General features: G+C 49.6%; 1 protein-coding gene across 1 annotated transcript in view; it reads left to right on the top strand.

Moving 5' to 3' along the window:
- Positions 1–1,095, top strand: part of LOC137544759 (odorant receptor 131-2-like) — a 65,275-nt gene extending 64,180 nt beyond the window's left edge. Inside the window, exon 2 of the mRNA XM_068265850.1 lies at positions 134–1,095. Within this exon, the coding sequence (XP_068121951.1) occupies positions 134–1,095 (962 nt within the window). The remainder of the gene's footprint in view (positions 1–133) is intronic.
- The last annotated feature ends 18,123 nt before the right edge of the window (positions 1,096–19,218 follow it).

Raw genomic sequence — 19,218 nt, 5'->3', positions numbered from 1 at the left:
TGTGAGTATATTCTTCTCACTGATTTGCCTTACTTCGTTTATGTTTTAACATACTACACTATATTGGGCTCTCGGTTTCTCTACATTAGTTACTCATTAACATTATTGATTAATAAGGTCATTTGTTTTACAGGGAAAAAACACCAGCTCCTCAGTATTTGGGCAGAAGTGATGACTACCAATGAACTTTACAACAATGGTACGCTTATCTGGATTTCCATGGACCCAATATACCAAACTGTAGTTATCACTTTCATGCTCGCATCTATTGTCACCTATAGTTTTTTCCTCTACTTCATCATCAAAATCCTGGTGATCTTCTTCACTAATCAGCACATCCGAGAGAAGTCCCGATATGTTCTGTTTGCTCACATGCTCATAAATGACACCATTTATCTGTCACTGGGACTTCTACTTTACATTGCCTATGGCCTTTTTCACATGCCCGTGTCCATCTGTTATTTCATGCTTGTCATCACGGTTGCCACATATCGAATAACGTCCTACAACCTGGCAGCCATGGCTCTGGAACTCTACCTGACCATTTGCTTTCCTTTGCATTACCTAATGTATTGCACAGTCCGAAAGGCCTTCTTGTCGATTGCAGTCATGTGGATTGTTGGGTTGTTCCCTAATATTACAGATTTAATTGTCATGACTTCAGTTGGCAAAGACTTTTTCTCACGCAGTATAGCATGCAGGCAGGAAGAGTTATTTCTACTACCCATACAGGACATGATAAGAGCTGTGTTCTCACTTGGTAGTTTGGTTGTGGTGGCCCTTATCATTCTCTTTACCTACGTGAAGGTTATGCTGGTCGCTCGGAAGACTGGATCCACCACATCATCCGCCTCCAAGGCTGGGAAAACTGTCATGCTCCATGCTGTTCAGCTCCTGCTGTGCATGTTTTCTTTGGCCTGCAATGTTACCGAAGCCTACGGTGGAGATTTTGTGGTCCTTGCTAACTTTTTCGTGTTCACGTGTGTTCCAAGGCTTCTCAGCCCTCTCATTTATGGACTTCGAGATGAAGCATTCAATAAATACATTAGGACGATTTATTTCAAAGTCCATAGAGATAAATCTGTAACAAAATAATGAGTACAAGTAAATTGTATGTCAAAAACTTTAAATAAAATTTGATATTCGAAAAAATAATTGCTTTTCTTTTGAACAAAAAAATCCATGAAGCATCACTGGATTGGGTTTTGCTAACTTTAAGGATGAGTGAGTTCAGTTTTATGAAAAGCAAAAGTAAACCCACTCATGTCTGAGAAGGGGGTCACATCAATGAGAATTAAAGTATATCCAAGGTTAACCTGAGGGAAAAAAATGACATACTTAACTAAGAAGAGGGAACTCATGTCCTTCTGGCCTCCACTGTTGCCACTCACACAACCCTGTAAGAAATATGACAAGAGCTTGTTGGATTTCACACCTAGCCTGGATAAGACATTGTAAAAGCAGCAGGAGTTTTTGAACTCCTGAAACATGGCAGCCCTTTCAGCTATTTGAAGCCAGGAGCTGCTTAGATCACTTTAAACTTACCTGGCTGTCCACCTCTTGCCGTAGCACTCCACACTACGCTGTATCCTTCTGATACTTCCTATCTTGCAGCCAGAACTTCTGCTGTATCAAGGGGATGGAGTGCAGCAGGTAGAGATGGCCCGAACCTCCGATTTTCCGTTCACGAACTGGGTTCGCGAACTTCCGCGAAAGGTTCGGTTCGCGCGAACTTTCGCGAACCGCAATAGACTTCAATGGGGAGGCGAACTTTGAAAACTAGAAACACTTATGTTGGCCACAAAAGTGATGGAAAAGATGTTTCAAGGGGTCTAACATCTGAGTTTTTGCATGGATGAGTGGGATACATGCCAAAAGTCCAGGGGAAAAATCTAGATTTGACGCAAAGCAGCGTTTTAGGGGCAAAAATCACATTGAATGCTAAATTGCAGGCCTAAAGTGCTTTAAAATATCTTGCATGTGTATACATCAATCAGGGAGTGTAATTAGAGTACTGCTTCACACTGACACACCAAACTCACTGTGCAACGCACCGCAAACAGCTGTTTGTGTAGTGGCGGCCGTGCTGGACTGGTGTGCACCATGGCGAGAGTGCAGGCCGTGGTGGTTTTCAAGCCCATATGGTCACCGGTCTGTGGTAGCTCAATGATAGAACAACAGTGACTGTCCAGCTGATGAAATTTGGTCTGTCCACAATGAAGCAACGACCTTATTATCTTTGGTGTGCCACCCCCCGAGACACTCATACAGCCGACGGTCATTGCTTCATTGTGATACGCAAGCCCCTTCACCGCGGCAAGGTAATGATCACGAAGGGGAATGGGCACATGTACGTGCCTTTTGTTTTGTTGTTGTAGCTGCACTGCAGGCAGAAAAGTTAGGCAGGCAAGTACACGGACCAGAAAAATTAGTATAGCGGCCGCTGCTAGCAGCGGCCTTAAAAATTCAGGAATCCGCCTGGAGTCCTGGACCCTGGTGGCGGAGAAGGCAAGCGGCCTGCAGGCAGAGATGCTGTGTGTGGGGACTGACTTAGTCTTCGGGCGGGCAGGAGCCCTCCGGGATCCATGCCTCATTCATTTTGATAAAGGTGAGGTACTGAACCCTTTTGTGACTTAGGCGACTTCTCTTCTCAATGACAATGCCTCCAGCTGTGCTGAAGGTCCTTTCTGACAGGACGCTTGAGGCAGGGCAAGACAGAAGTTGGATGGCAAATTGGGACAGCTCTGGCTACAGGTCAAGCCTGCGCACCCAGTAGCCCAAGGGTTCATCGCTGCTCACAGTTAGTGATGGGCGAACATCCAGATGTTCGGGTTCGGGGTGGTTCGGCTGAACATGCCCCCGATGTTCGGCATGTTCGGGCCGAACCCCGAACCCAACCCGAACATGTCCCTTTGGGGCCCCTATAGGGTCCCAGCATAAAGGGAGAGCATGCCCCGAGCGCGGGGGGTTTTTGGAAATGCCCCCCACCCCTCACCGCTAAGCTCTTCCTTTTGCCGGTACCCTATAACGTCAAATTTAAGCCCCCCAAAAGTACCCGAGGAGGAGGGCAGGAAGCGGGCAGCCGGAGATGCTAGGCGCTAGTACCATCTGGTACTTCCGCCCTCTCTTGACGCACTTCCTGTTTACATTTGAAGTCGCGTCAAGAGAGCGCAGAAGTACCGCGATGACACGAACGAGGGTATGCGTCATCTACATGATGACACGTACCCTCGTACGCATCATCACGGTACTTCTGCGCTCTCTTGACGCGACTTCAAATGTAAACAGGAAGTGCATCAAGAGAGGGCGGAAGTACCTGATGGTACTAGTGCCTAGCATCTCCGGCTGCCCGCTTCCTGCCCTCCTCCTCAGGTACTTTTGGGGGGCTTAAATTTAACGTTATAGGGTACCGGCAAAAGGGAGAGCTTAGCGGGGAGGGGTGGGGGGCATTTCCGACCCCCACGCTCGGGGCATGCTCTCCCTTTATGCTGGGACCCTATAGGGGGCTATGTTCGGCTGGACATGGCTGTGTTCGGCCGAACAAAGAAGGCACGTTCGGGTTCGGGCAGCGTGGCCGAGCACCCTCCCGAACACCATGAGGTGTTCGGGGGGTGCCGAACCGAACCCGAACAGGCCAAAATCCGGGCGAACCCGAACAGTGGCGAACACTGTTCGCCCATCACTACTCACAGTGTCTACATCCACACTTAAACACTTGCCGACCGCCCACTGTATATTGGCGGCGGCAAAGTGGCATGCCCAGGACCACGTAACGCACATTGGTGTCGGGTCCTGGGTCTCTTCTGGGCCGGGGATCGCGCCCATCCGCCCGCAATAGGCTCCGCCCACCCGCGGCGACAACCCGCCGGCCGTTCGGAAGCACCGGCGGGTTGTTAACCCCACGATCGCCGCATACAAAGTGTATAATACACTTTGTAATGTTTACAAAGTGTATTATACAGGCTGCCTCCTGCCCTGGTGGTCCCAGTGTCTGAGGGACCACCAGGGCAGGCTGCAGCCACCCTAGTTTGCACCAAACACACTGATCCTGCCCCCCCTTCCCTCTGATCGCCCACAGCGCCCCTCAGACCCCCCCCCCTGCCCACCCCCCAGACCACTGTTTGCACCCAATCACTCCCCTAATCACCAATCAATCACTCCCTGTCACTATCTGTCTATTTTTTTATTTTAGGTCCTAACTGCCCCCTGGGGGCTCCTGATCACCTCCCCAACCCTCAGATTCTCCCCAGACCCCCCCCCCCCTGTGTACTGTATGCATCTATCCCCCCTGTAATAACCCACTGATCACCTGTCAATCACCTGTCAATCACCCATCAATCACCCCCTGTCACTGCCACCCATCAATCAGCCCCTAACCTGCCCCTTGCGGGCAATCTGATCACCCACCCACACCATCAGATCGCCCGCAAACCCGCCGTCAGATCACCTCCCAAGTGCATTGTTTACATCTGTTCTCTCCTCTAAACACCCACTAATTACCCATCAATCACCCCCTATCACCACCTGTCCCTGTTACCCATCAGATCATACCCTAATCTGCCCCTTGCGGACACCCAATCACCAGCCCACACGCTCAGATTGCCCTTAGACCCCCCCTTATCAATTCGCCAGTGCATTATTTACATCTGTTCTTCCCTGTAATAACCCACTGATCACCTGTCAATCACCTGTCAATCACCCATCAATTACCCATCAATCACCCATCAATCACCCCCTGTCACTGCCACCCATCAATCAGCCCCTAACCTGCCCCTTGCGGGCAATCTGATCACCCACCCACACCATCAGATCGCCCACAGACCCGACGTCAGATCACCTCCCACGTGCATTGTTTACATCTGTTCTCTCCTCTAAACAACCTTTAATTACCCATCAATCATCCATCAATCACCCCCTGTCACCACCTGTCACTGCTACCCATCAGATCAGAACCCTATCTGCCCCTAGGGCACCCAATCACCCGCCCACACCCTCAGAACACTCTCAGACCCCAGCCCTGATCACAGAGTACAGAAGGAACCACCGCCACTACCGCTAGGGCGAATGCGATCCAGACGTATCATGAAACACGAATAGAGAATGCAAATGCATGCTAAACGGTTACCTCACCGAGCCTACAGCAAGCATTCGTTCCAGACAAGACAGACAGAAGGAGCAACCAGCAGAAACCGCAGCTCCGGCCTACACTCCCAGACAGAGTACAGAAGGAACCACCGCCACTACCGCTAGGGCGAATGCGATCCAGACAGACGGGGCTACCAGTAGCAACCGCTGCTCTGGCTTGCACCCCTAAGGCAGAATACAGAAGGAACCACCGCCACTACCGCTAGGGCGAATGCGATCCAAACAGACAGACAGATGGACAGTACAAGGCAATACAGATAATACAACCTGACTATGCTAGAAGGAATGCTAGAAGTGCATTGTTTACATCTGTTCTCTCCTCTAAACACCCACTAATTACCAGTGGTGCTCAAATACCCCTTTTTAAAATTCGAGTTTGGTCGAATTCGAATAGTAAATTATTCGAGGTCAGTCGAATATTCGAGTCGAATAAATTTTACTATTCGATTCGACCTCGGACTTCGAGCTCACTATTCGAGTCGGTATTCGAGCTCATTATTCGAGCTGACTATTCGAATTGGCCTTAAATAGCTTCCCAACACTTGTTTTGAGGGTGAATGATGCAAGAAACATATTTTTTTCCAAGTAACAACAGCAAGTGATTATGTGGGGATGTTCCTTTAAAAAAAAAAGGTGAAAAGAGAAGTTGTGTCCAGAATTTTGTTCAGTACTGTATATACTTCTTCTTCTTCTTCTTCTTTATCTTCTATATCTTCTTCTTCTTCTTCTATATCTTCTTCTTCTTCTTCTATATTGTCTTCTTCTTCTTCTTCTTCTTCTTCTTCATCTTCTTCTTCTTCATCTTCTTCATCTTCATCTTCTTCATCTTCTTCATCTTCTTCATCTTCATCTTCTTCATCTTCTTCTTCATCTTCTTCATCTTCATCTTCTTCTTCTTCATCTTCTTCATCTTCTTCTTCATCTTCTTCATCTTCATCTTCTTCATCTTCTTCATCTTCTTCTTCTTCTTCTTCTTCTTCTTCTTCTTCATCTTCTTCTTCTTCTTCTTCATCTTCTTCTTCTTCATCTTCTTCTTCTTCATCTTCTCCTATATCGTCTTCTTCTTCTTCACTTATTTCTCTTTTCATTTTTTTTTTTTTTTTAAAGAAATGCAGCTATTTTTGAGCGTAACAACAAATAGCTGGTGGCGCACGCATGTTGGAAGCGCCATTGTATGTGCTCCCTGGCAGTGGAAACACACAGACAGCAGGAGGTAAATTCAGCAGCAGGAGGAGGAGGATGAGTGTGTGGCAGCATGCAGTCAATGAGGCAGGCAGCGTGACATAATAGCCCTGGTACCTAGCGGTGATACCAGGGCTGTAAATAAACACAACAGGAGGTCCCAGACAGCGGTCGTGCAGCCCACATTGTGTCCAATACACAACTGGGACAACACAGTTTTCAACCCGGGCACCTCAGAAAAATTAAACCTTTTTTTGTAATGGTTTTTTAGTTTTGGTTTTACAACCAATTACACAGATATATAGCTATTTTTTGACGTAATAGCTGGTGGCAGAGTGGCAGCAGAAGGTAAATCTGTGTACCCTGGCGGTGGGAAACACAGACAGACAGCAGCAGCAGCAGGAGGAGGAATGGAGGAGTAATTATGTGAGCAGCTATTGTTTGACGTAATAGCTGGTGGCAGTGTGGCAGCAGAAGGTAATTCTGTGTACCCTGGCAGTGGGAAACACAGACAGACAGCAGCAGCAGGAGTAATGGAGGAGTAGTGTGAGTGTGGCAGCAGGTAGACAGCGTGACATAATAGCCCTGGTACCTAGCGGTGATACCAGGCCGTAAATAAACACAACAGGAGGTCCCAGACAGCGGTCGTGCAGCCCACATTGTGTCCAATACACAACTGGGAAAACACAGTTTTCAACCCGGGCACCTCAGAAAAATTAAACCTTTTTTTTTTAATGGTTTTTTGGTTTGTTTGTAAAAGAAATTACACAGATATATAGCTATTGTTTGACGTAATAGCTGGTGGCAGAGTGGCAGCAGAAGGTAAATCTGTGTACCCTGGCGGTGGGAAACACAGACAGACAGCAGCAGCAGCAGGAGGAATAGAGGAGTAATTATGTGAGCAGCTATTGTTTGACGTAATAGCTGGTGGCAGTGTGGCAGCAGAAGGTAATTCTGTGTACCCTAGCAGTGGGAAACACAGACAGACAGCAGCAGCAGGAGTAATGGAGGAGTAGTGTGAGTGTGGCAGCAGGTAGGCAGCGTGACATAATAGCCCTGGTACCTAGCGGTGATACCAGGCCTGTAAATAAACACAACAGGAGGTCCCAGACAGCGGTCGTGCAGCCCACATTGTGTCCAATACACAACTGGGACAACACAGTTTTCAACCCGGGCACCTCAGAAAAATTAAACCTTTTTTTGTAATGGTTTTGTAGTTTTGGTTTTACAACCAATTACACAGATATATAGCTATTTTTTGACGTAATAGCTGGTGGCAGAGTGGCAGCAGAAGGTAAATCTGTGTACCCTGGCGGTGGGAAACACAGACAGACAGCAGCAGCAGCAGGAGGAGGAATGGAGGAGTAATTATGTGAGCAGCTATTGTTTGACGTAATAGCTGGTGGCAGTGTGGCAGCAGAAGGTAATTCTGTGTACCCTGGCAGTGGGAAACACAGACAGACAGCAGCAGCAGGAGTAATGGAGGAGTAGTGTGAGTGTGGCAGCAGGTAGACAGCGTGACATAATAGCCCTGGTACCTAGCGGTGATACCAGGCCGTAAATAAACACAACAGGAGGTCCCAGACAGCGGTCGTGCAGCCCAGATTGTGTCCAATACACAACTGGGACAACACAGTTTTCAACCCGGGCACCTCAGAAAAATTAAACCTTTTTTTTTTTAATGGTTTTTTGGTTTTGTTTGTAAAAGAAATTACACAGATATATAGCTATTGTTTGACGTAATAGCTGGTGGCAGAGTGGCAGCAGAAGGTAAATCTGTGTACCCTGGCGGTGGGAAACACAGACAGACAGCAGCAGCAGCAGGAGGAATGGAGGAGTAATTATGTGAGCAGCTATTGTTTGACGTAATAGCTGGTGGCAGTGTGGCAGCAGAAGGTAATTCTGTGTACCCTAGCAGTGGGAAACACAGACAGACAGCAGCAGCAGGAGTAATGGAGGAGTAGTGTGAGTGTGGCAGCAGGTAGACAGCGTGACATAATAGCCCTGGTACCTAGCGGTGATACCAGGCCGTAAATAAACACAACAGGAGGTCCCAGACAGCGGTCGTGCAGCCCACATTGTGTCCAATACACAACTGGGACAACACAGTTTTCAACCCGGGCACCTCAGAAAAATTAAACCTTTTTTTTTTTAATGGTTTTTTGGTTTTGTTTGTAAAAGAAATTACACAGATATATAGCTATTGTTTGACGTAATAGCTGGTGGCAGAGTGGCAGCAGAAGGTAATTCTGTGTACCCTGGCAGTGGGAAACACAGACAGACAGCAGCAGCAGCACACAGCAGCCCACTGTAGGTGTAAAATGTGTGGCTGCAGGCGACGTAATAGTCAAAGTGAACCAGGCTGGCTTAGTGAGCAGGAGCCAGGAGGTGGTAAAGGGTGGTAAGGCACATTAACGATGGTTCTTAGCCAGTTCATGTCCCCCTCTCGCCGACAACAGGGGCCAGGAACTCGCCTTCCACCCACGCCTGGTTCATCTTGAGAAACGTCAGTCTGTCCACAGACTTGTGAGACAGACGTGAGCGTTTCTCGGTGACCACGCCACCAGCTGCACTGAAGCAGCGCTCGGACAGCACGCTGGAAGGGGGGCAGGACAGCACTTCCAGGGCGTACTGCGCCAGCTCGCTCCAGATCTCCAGGCGCTTGACCCAATACTCCATGGGATCAACAGGGGCATCGCTGTCAAGCCCGCTGTAGGACCCCATGTAGTCAGCCACCATGCGGGTCAGGCGCTGGCTGTGACCGGAGGAGGATGCTGCTGCATGCACCTCCTCTCTAGTCACTGCTGCCGGAGCCTCTACAGTCCTGTAGAGCTCGTGGCTGAGAGACAGCAGGTCTGTGGGGCGCTTGCTGCTGCTGGATGCAGGCACCTGCTGCTGCCTCTGTGCTGGCTGCTGGACAGTGGGGGTGGAAGGCTGGGGGAAGGCTTCCTCCAAGCGCTCAACAAGGGCCTGCTGCAAGCTCCTTATTTGTTGCGCTGGGTCTCCTCCTGCAGGCGGCAGGAACTGGCTCAACTTCCCCTTGAGGCGTGGGTCCAACATCATGCTGATCCAGATGTCCTCCCTCTGCTTCATCTGGATCACCCTGGGGTCCCTGCGCAGGCACGTCAGCATGTGCGCTGCCATTGGGAAGAGGCGGGCCACGTCTGCTGGCACATCGACGGCAGTGCTGCTGTCCTCATCCTCCTCCTCTGCCTCGTCAGCCTCATCCTCTCTCCACCCCCGCACCAACTCAGCTGCACTGTGCTGCTCCCCCTCATCAGCAGCAAGGTCAGGGACCTCCACCAAGTCCTCCTCCTCCTCCCCCTCAGAGGTGGACTGTGCAGCTGCTTGCCGCTCCTGCTGGTCCAAGGCTGCCGCTCCCTGTTCCAGCAAAGCATCGAGGGCCCTGTTCAGCAGACAAACCAGGGGCACCCACTCGCAGACCATAGCATGGTCCCTGCTCACCATGTTAGTGGCCTGCAGAAAGGGAGCCAGCACTAAGCACACCTGCTGCATGTGCCTCCAGTCATCATCGGGGACGATGGACGGGATGTTGCTGGTCTTGTCCCTTCTCTGAGCGGCGGAAACAGTGGCCAGGGCAAGGTACTGGTTGACAGCGTGCTTCTGTTCAACCAGACGCTCCAACATCGCCAGGGTGGAGTTCCAGCGAGTCGGAACGTCAAGGATCAGCCGATGGCGTGGCAGATCCAGCTCCTTTTGCACGTCTTCCAGGCTCGCACAGGCTGCAGCCGAGCGCCGGAAGTGACGCACAACGTTCCTTGCCGTTTCCAGCAGTTCGCCCATCCCCTGGTAGGTGCGCAAGAACTTTTGCACCACCAGGTTCAGCACGTGGGCAAGACAGGGGATGTGGGTCAGGTTTCCCCTGTCTATTGCGGCAACCAAATTGGCCCCATTGTCGGCCACCACCTCTCCGACTCTGAGGCCTCTGGGGGTCAGCCAAATCCTCTCCTGCTCCTGGAGTTTGGCCAACACATGGGTTGCCGTCAGCTTGGTCTTCCCAAGGCTGACCAAGTGCAGCAGCGCTTGGCAGTGGCGGGCCTTCACGCTGCTGCTGAGGCGGGGGGTTTGGCCAGGTGTGCCGGAGGATGGCAGAGGATCGGAGGAACCTGCTGCAGTTCCCCTGACCCTGCGGGGTGGCACCACCCACTGTGTTGCTGCTGCTGCTGTGCCCGCTGCTGCTCTCCCATCCTCACCCCCTTCCACCAAGCTGACCCAGTGGACAGTGAAGGACAGGTAGCGGCCTGTCCCGAAGCGGCTGCTCCAGGAGTCCATGGTGACGTGGACCCTTTCACCAACCGCGTGCTCCAGCCCTCTCTCCACATTGGCCATCACAAAGCGGTGCAGTGCAGGAATGGCCTTGCGGGAGAAAAAGTGTCTGCTGGGGAGCTGCCAGTCTGGGGCTGCGCAAGCAAGCAGCGCACGAATGTCGCTCCCCTCCTGCACGAGCGTGTACGGCAGGAGTTGGGAGCACATGGCCCGTGCCAGCAAGCCGTTCAGCTGCCGCACGCGACGGCTGCTGGGAGGCAGAGCCCTAACCACCCCCTGGAAGGACTCGCTCAAAAGGCTCTGGCGTCGCTTTTTGCTGGCACGGGAATCAGCAGACACAGCGGAGGAGGCCACTGAGGACTGGCTGCCAGAACAGGCCTCAGTGTCGGTGGCAGGAGTTGCAGAGGGGGGAGGAGCAGTGCGTTTCCGCACTCCTGCTGGTGCTGCTGGAGGAGCAGGAGGGCGGGTGGCTGCTGTTGCTGCTGCTGCTGCTGAAGGCTGTGCAGTGATGGGTGTGGTGCCACTGCCAGCACCAGATTCCTTCAGCCTCTGGAACTCCTCATGCTGGTGGAAATGTTTCGCAGCAAGGTGGTTGATGAGCGAGCTGGTGCTGAACTTTAAGGGGTCTGCACCTCTGCTCAACTTCCGCTGACAGTGGTTGCAAGTGGCGTACTTGCTGTACACAGTGGGCATGGTGAAATATCGCCAGATTGGTGACAGAAAAATCCCCCTATGGCATGGAAGCGCTGCTGCCTGTCTCCCTGTGGTGGTTGGGGGGGGGGGGGGGGCTTGGGGGGCTTGGGTGCGGCTGGTGGTGGTACTGGCAGATGCTGCTGCTGCTGCTGCTGAGCCTGAGACACCAGCAGGCTGTGGGACCTGCCTACTGCTGCCAATGCTTGCAATGATGCGCCTCCTTGCAAGGCCCACAAGAGCATCCTCCTCCTCCTCCTCAGAGCTGCTGAGGACGACATCCCCTGGAGGTGGTGGCACCCAGTCTCTGTCTGTCACCGTGTCATCACCATCATCCTCCCCCTCCTGAAACATGTCCTGCTGGGATGATGACCCCCCAAACTCCTCTCCTGATGCATGGATGGGCTGCTTGACTGTCGCCACAGTCTTGCTGTCCAATCCCTCATCCCCCAAAGTGCCCATCAGCATCTCCTCCTCAAAATCGCCAACAACAGCAGACAATACCCTGATGGTGCCTGGGGTCAAAAGACTGCTGAGTGACAGGTCGGCGACTGACGGTGAACTGGCCTCCTCCCCAGGCCCTGCTGGGCGGCTGCTGCGAACAGGGGTGGTGGTGGTGGTGAGGGTGGAGGCCTCGGATGCAGAGCTGATGGCGGGCTGCTCATCCTCCGTCATCAGTTGCACCACAGTGTCTGCATCCTTTTCCTCAATGGGACGTTTCCGACCCGGCTGGAGGAAAATCGGAGCAGGTGCTACACGCTGCTGCTGCTGTGTCTCTGCAGCGTGAGTTGCAGATGCTCCTGCTGGGCGGCGCCCAAGGCGTCCACGGCCAGTGGCTATGGGAGGAATGTTAGCCACTGACGCTGCTGCTGCTGCTGCTGCGGAACTGTGCATGGTGGCGCGGCCGCGGCCTGCCACAATGCTGCTCCCTCTCCTCCTGATTCCCTTGCTGCCCTTCCCCTTGCCCAAACCGCGCTGGCTGCCACTTCCAGACATCTTCGATGTTTTGGGCGTATAGACAAAAGTTTTTTAAAAGGGCGGGTGAAAAGTGGGGTACTTTAATGGAGTGGGTTGGTGGGTGAGGTGACTGAGTGAGTGTCCCTAGTACAGTAAGTAAGTAGTAACAGTCAGGAAGTACAACTAACTAATTACAATAAGCAATCAGTTATCAGAAGGAAATAGAGTGTGTGTAGTGTGTGTACACAAACAGTGAGTGCACACACGCAGGAGCTAGTAGCCTATGAACAGTGACTGAGTGTCCTAGACTCCTAGTACAGTAAGAGTAACAAGTAGTAACAGTAAGTAACTAACTAATTGCAATAATCAATCAGTAATCAGAAGGAAATAGAGTGTGTGTAGTGTGTACTCAGACAGTGAGTGCACACACGCAGGAGCTAGTAGCCGATGAACAGTGACTGAGTGTCCTAGACTCCTAGTACAGTAAGAGTAACAAGTAGTAACAGTAAGTAACTAACTAATTGCAATAATCAATCAGTAATCAGAAGGAAATAGAGTGTGTGTAGTGTGTACTCAGACAGTGAGTGCACACACGCAGGAGCTAGTAGCCGATGAACAGTGACTGAGTGTACTAGACTCCTAGTACAGTAAGAGTAACAAGTAGTAACAGTAAGTAACTAACTAATTACAATAATCAATCAGTAATCAGAAGGAAATAGAGTGTGTGTAGTGTGTACTCAGACAGTGAGTGCACACACGCAGGAGCTAGTAGCCGATGAACAGTGACTGAGTGTCCTAGACTCCTAGTACAGTAAGAGTAACAAGTAAGAACAGTAAGTACAACTAACTAATTACAATAATCAATCAGTAATCAGAAGGAAATAGAGTGTGTGTAGTGTGTACTCAGACAGTGAGTGCACACACGCAGGAGCTAGTAGCCGATGAACAGTGACTGAGTGTCCTAGACTCCTAGTACAGTAAGAGTAACAAGTAGTAACAGTAAGTAACTAACTAATTACAATAATCAATCAGTAATCAGAAGGAAATAGAGTGTGTGTAGTGTGTACTCAGACAGTGAGTGCACACACGCAGGAGCTAGTAGCCGATGAACAGTGACTGAGTGTCCTAGACTCCTAGTACAGTAAGAGTAACAAGTAAGAACAGTAAGTACAACTAACTAATTACAATAATCAATCAGTAATCAGAAGGAAATAGAGTGTGTGTAGTGTGTACTCAGACAGTGAGTGCACACACGCAGGAGCTAGTAGCCGATGAACAGTGACTGAGTGTCCTAGACTCCTAGTACAGTAAGAGTAACAAGTAGTAACAGTAAGTAACTAACTAATTACAATAATCAATCAGTAATCAGAAGGAAATAGAGTGTGTGTAGTGTGTACTCAGACAGTGAGTGCACACACGCAGGAGCTAGTAGCCGATGAACAGTGACTGAGTGTCCTAGACTCCTAGTACAGTAAGAGTAACAAGTAGTAACAGTAAGTAACTAACTAATTACAATAATTAATCAGTAATCAGAAGGAAATAGAGTGTGTGTAGTGTGTACTCAGACAGTGAGTGCACACACGCAGGAGCTAGTAGCCGATGAACAGTGACTGAGTGTCCTAGACTCCTAGTACAGTAAGAGTAACAAGTAGTAACAGTAAGTAACTAACTAATTACAATAATCAATCACTAATCAGAAGGAAATAGAGTGTGTGTGTACAAGACTGTGAGTGCACACACGCAGGAGCTAGTAGCCTTAGCCTTAGCCTATGAACAGTGACAGTGAGTGTCCTAGCCTAACTACAATACTAAATACAGAATCAATCAGTAGTAAAGGACAGCATCAGAAATACTGGTATAGATGAGAGAAATATACTAACAGAGGACAGGAGAGAACAGCTGCCCACACAGGCAGGCCCTGAGGCCTAAAGCTGTGTAAGCCTGCAGCAGCTGTGTCTCTGTCTATGTAACACAAAAGCTACTAACTAAAATACAATGTCTATCTAACTAACAACAATATAGGTGTATATAGGAGGTGTATGTGAGCAAAAACGCTAGATAAATGAACACAATAGAGCTCTTGCTAAGCCAAAGCACAAAGGAGCAACTCTCTCTCTGTACAAGTCTCAGGCAAGCACGGAGAAACCTAACATGGCGGCCGCTATTTATAGGGTAGGGGCTGGCCAGGGTCCCCCTCTGTGATTGGCTGCCGTCAGAGGGCCTGGGAGCCCTCTGATTGGCTCTAAGGACATCAATCTGGGCTATGACGCTATTCGAGCTCGGTACCGAGCTCGAATAGCGCCGTTTTGCTCGAATAGCTCGAATAGTGAATGGGCTATTCGAGTGTACTCGAATACCCCATTCGAATAGCTCTAGCTATTCGGAGCTCGAATACCGAGCTCGAATAGCTGAGAAAGAGCTCGAATATTCGAGCTACTCGAATATTCGAGCTCTGCTGAGCACCACTGCTAATTACCCATCAATCACCCCCTATCACCACCTGTCACTGTTACCTATCAGATCATACCCTAATCTGCCCCTTGCGGGCACCCAATCACCCGCCCACACACTCAGATTGCCCTCAGACCCCCCCTTATCAATTCGCCAGTGCATTATTTACATCTGTTCTTCCCTGTAATAACCCACTGATCACCTGTCAATCACCTGTCAATCACCCATCAATTACCCATCAATCACCCCCTGTCACTGCCACCCATCAATCAGCCCCTAACCTGCCCCTTGCGGGCAATCTGATCACCCACCCACACCATCAGATCGCCCACAGACCCGACGTCAGATCACCTCCCAAGAGCATTGTTTACATCTGTTCTCTCCTCTAAACACCCACTAATTACCCATCAATCACCCCCTGTCACCACCTGTCACTGCTACCCATCAGATCAGAACCCTATCTGCCCCTAGGGCACCCAATCACCCGCCCACACCCTCAGAACGCTCTCAGACCCCAGCCCTGATCACCTCGCCAGTGCATTGCTTGCATCTATTCCCCCCTCTAATCACACCTTGAGACACCCATCAATCACCTCCTGTCACCACCTGTCACCCCCTAGAACACCTACCCATCATATCAGGCCCTAATTTGCCCCGTGTGGGCTCCTGATCACTCGGCCAAACCCTCAGATCCCCCTCAGACCCCCTTCCGATCACCTCCCCAGTGCATTGATTGCATCTATTGTCCCCTCTAATCACCCCCTTAGATACCCATCAATCACCTCCTGTCACCCCCTAGCACTCCTATCCATCAGATCAGGCCCAATACAACCCGTCATCTAAGAGGCCACCCTGCTTATGACCGGTTCCACAAAATTCACTCCCTTATAGACCACCTGTCATCAAAATTTGCAGATGCTTATACCCCTGTACAGTCATTTTGAGGCATTTGGTTTCCAGACTACTCCTCACGGTTTTGGCCCCCTAAAATGCCAGGGCAGTATAGGAACCCCTCAAGTGACCCCATTTTAGAAAAAAACAGACACCCCAAGGTATTCCGTTAGGTGTATGACAAGTTCATAGAAGATTTTATTTTTTGTCAAAAGTTAGCGGAAATAGATTTTTATTGTTTTTTTCACAAAGTGTCATTTTCCACTAACTTGTGACAAAAAATAAAATCTTCTATGAACTCACCATACACCTAACGGAATACCTTGGGGTGTCTTCTTTCTAAAATGGGGTCACTTGTGGGGTTCCTATACTGCCCCGGCATTTTAGGGGCCCTAAAGCGTGAGTAGTCTAGAAACCAAATGCCTCAAAATGACCTGTGAATAGGACGTTGGGCCCCTTAGCGCACCTAGGCTGAAAAAAGTGTCACACATTTGGTATCGCCGTACTCAGGAGAAGTAGTATAATGTTGTAATGATCTGCTCTGCTGTCTGCACAGGCAGACAGCTTTTTGACCATTTTGTAGGTCTGAGTTTTGCAGGTCTCTGGAAAGGAGACCTGTCTTCACTCTGCAACTTGCTGAGCTGCTGTTCTGGTGAGGAATTTGCATCCACTTGTCATGAAAATTGCTTAGCTGCTTCCTCTGATGGCTTGCAGTATAAAAACCATTTCTTCCCAGAATTCCTTGCTGGTCATGATGGTTTGTTCCTGCTAACTTACCTGGAGCCTCAGCCTTTGCTAATTGTTTGTTAAGATTATCTTAGAGTAATTACTTGGGACTGCACTAGCATTCCTTCTAGCGTAGTCAGGTTGTATTATCTGTATTGCCTTGTACTGTCCATCTGTCTGTCTGTTGGGATCGCATTCGCCCTAGCGGTAGTGGCGGTGGTTCCTTCTGTATTCTGCCTTAGGGGTGAAAGCCAGAGCAGCGGTTGCTACTGGTAGCCCCATCTGTCTGTCTGTCTGGATCGTATTCGCCCTAGCGGTAGTGGCGGTGGTTCCTTCTGTACTCTGTCTGGGAGTGTAGGCCAGAGCTGCGGTTGCTGCTGGTTGCTCCTTTTGTCTGTCTTGTCTGGAACGAACGCTTGCTGTAGGCTCGGTGAGGTAACCGTTTAGCAAGCGTTTGCGTTCTCTATTCGTGTTTCGTGTTACATTGGTTAGTTAGGGTTGGCGTGCTTTGTCTCTGTTGCGCTATGCGTGCGGAGACCGCGCCATTAGCGTGCTTTGTCGCTGTTGCCCTTTTTGCCCTTTTTGCATGGCGACCGCGCTTAGCGAGTGCGTTTGTTATTTTCCTTGGCGTTCTGATCATTGTTATTGCTGTGTCTTTCTTGCTACACTTGTGCTCTGTCGTTATTCGGTCTTGTGTCACTGTTGGCAATCGCCACTCTTGCGATTGCATTCCCACTTGATTTCCGTTGTTGTGTGTTCACCGTCGCCGGGGGATGACTAGATTGGTGGACACACATACATTCTGTCGCTGTGCTCACTCTCTCTGTCTGAGTGCTATCTTGCCCTGCATTGTTGCATTCGTACAATTCCCTTCTGGCTTCTGTGGCAGTGCAGAGGGGTTGTTCCTCTGCACTCCACAGCTCCATCTGCCGGTGGGAATTTCCCTCTACCAGTGCATTGCACCAAGCTGGGTTCTGCCGTTTTTACGCTTGTGGAGGACTTCCGCCATGTCAGCGCACACCTTGTGCGCTGACCACGGAGATAACTCCACAATCGTTACAAATGTGTTTTGGGGTGTATTTTTACACATACCCATGCTGGGTGGGAGAAATATCTCTGTAAATGACAATGTTTTGATTTTTTTACACACAATTGTCCATTTACAGAGATATTTCTCCCAACTAGCATGGGTATGTGTAAAAATACACCCCAAAACACATAATACTACTTCTCCTGAGTACAGCAATACCACATGTGTGACACTTTTTTGCAGTCTAGGTGCGCTAAGGAGCCCAACATCCTATTTACAGGTCATTTTGAGGCATTTGCTTTCCAGACTACTCCTCACGTTTAGGGACCCTAAAATGCCAGGGCAGTGTAGGAACCCCACAAGTGACCCCATTTTAGAAAGAAGACACCCTAAGGTATTCCGTTAGTAGTATGGTGAGTTCATAGAAGTTTTTATTTTTTTGTCACAAGTTAGTGGAAAATGACACTTTGTGAAAACTTGTGACAAAAAATAAAATATTCTATAAACTCACTATACTACTAATGGAATTCCTTGGGGTGTCTTCTTTCTAAATATCTCTGTAAATGACAATTTTTTGTTTTTTTTTACACACAATTGTCTATTTACAGAGATATTTCTCCCACCCAGCATGGGTATGTGTAAAAATACACCACAAAACACATTATACTACTTCTCCTGAGTATGGCGATACCACATGTGTGGCACCCTAACTGCGCTAAGGGGCCCAACATCCTATGAGTACCTTTAGGATTTCACAGGTTATTTTTGTAACGATTGTGGAATTCTCTCCGTGGTCAGTGCACAGGTGGAGCTGTGGAGTGCAGAGGAACAGCTCCTCTGCCCTGCCACAGACGCCAGACAGGAATTGCACGAAGGAAAGAAACGCAGGGCAAGATAGCCCTGAAAGAGAGAGATCAAAGCGACAAAGGGTATGTGTGTCCACCAATCTAGTTGCCACCCTGCGACGATGAACACACAGCCATGAAGATCAGGTGAGAAGGCAATCACCAGAGATGGCGATTGCTAACAGCGACACAAGACCGAATAAGCACAGATGAGGAATGTATGTATGTCCACCAATCTAGCCGCCAACCTGCGACGGCAGACACACAATGGAGAAAACCAAGTGAGAACGCAATTACAAGAGAAGCGATTGCGAAAGAGAATGAGCACAGGGATAGAATGTATGTATGTGCCCCAAACTAGTCGCCAACCCGCGACGGTGCACACACAACAGCAGAAACGAAGTATGAACGCAATCGCGAGAGAGGCGATTGCCAGAGGTGACACAAGACTTAAGCAAGACAGGGCATGAGAGTAGCAAAGGCACAGTAATCATACAATGAGAAGATAAGGAAAATAACAAACGCTAACTAAACGCGAACACCGCACTCATTCGCAACAGTGCACACGTTTATGCGCAGTCTCCGCGTGTTAAGCACAACAGAGACAAGCACGCCTAACTAACCACCGGTTAACAGAGGACGCGAGCGCTTGCTTAACGGTTACCTCACCGAGCCTCCAGCAAGCGTTTGTAGCAGACAAGACAGATACACGAAAACAGGAATAAGTGAGAGATACGATCCACTGCTCTTTCCGCCAGAGCGAGTGCGATCCAAGAATAGAAACAGAGCGAGTCGGATCCACAGCACTAGCGCAAGGCGAGTGCGATCCAGGCAAGACAGATCAGATGAGATAGCTGGTAGCAACCGCTGCTCCAGCTATACTCCAAGAAGAAAGATCAGAACAACTTCCTGTCGACCACAGCTGGGACAGGACAATCGCAACAGACAAACAAAACAGATATGCAATCCTAACTGCACTAGGGAACCTGCCTAGTGCAGTCCCAGGAATTACTC

The sequence above is a fragment of the Hyperolius riggenbachi genome, chromosome 2, assembly GCF_040937935.1.
Source record: "Hyperolius riggenbachi isolate aHypRig1 chromosome 2, aHypRig1.pri, whole genome shotgun sequence".
NCBI lineage: Eukaryota > Metazoa > Chordata > Amphibia > Anura > Hyperoliidae > Hyperolius > Hyperolius riggenbachi.
This window is presented reverse-complemented; position numbering and strand designations above follow the sequence as displayed.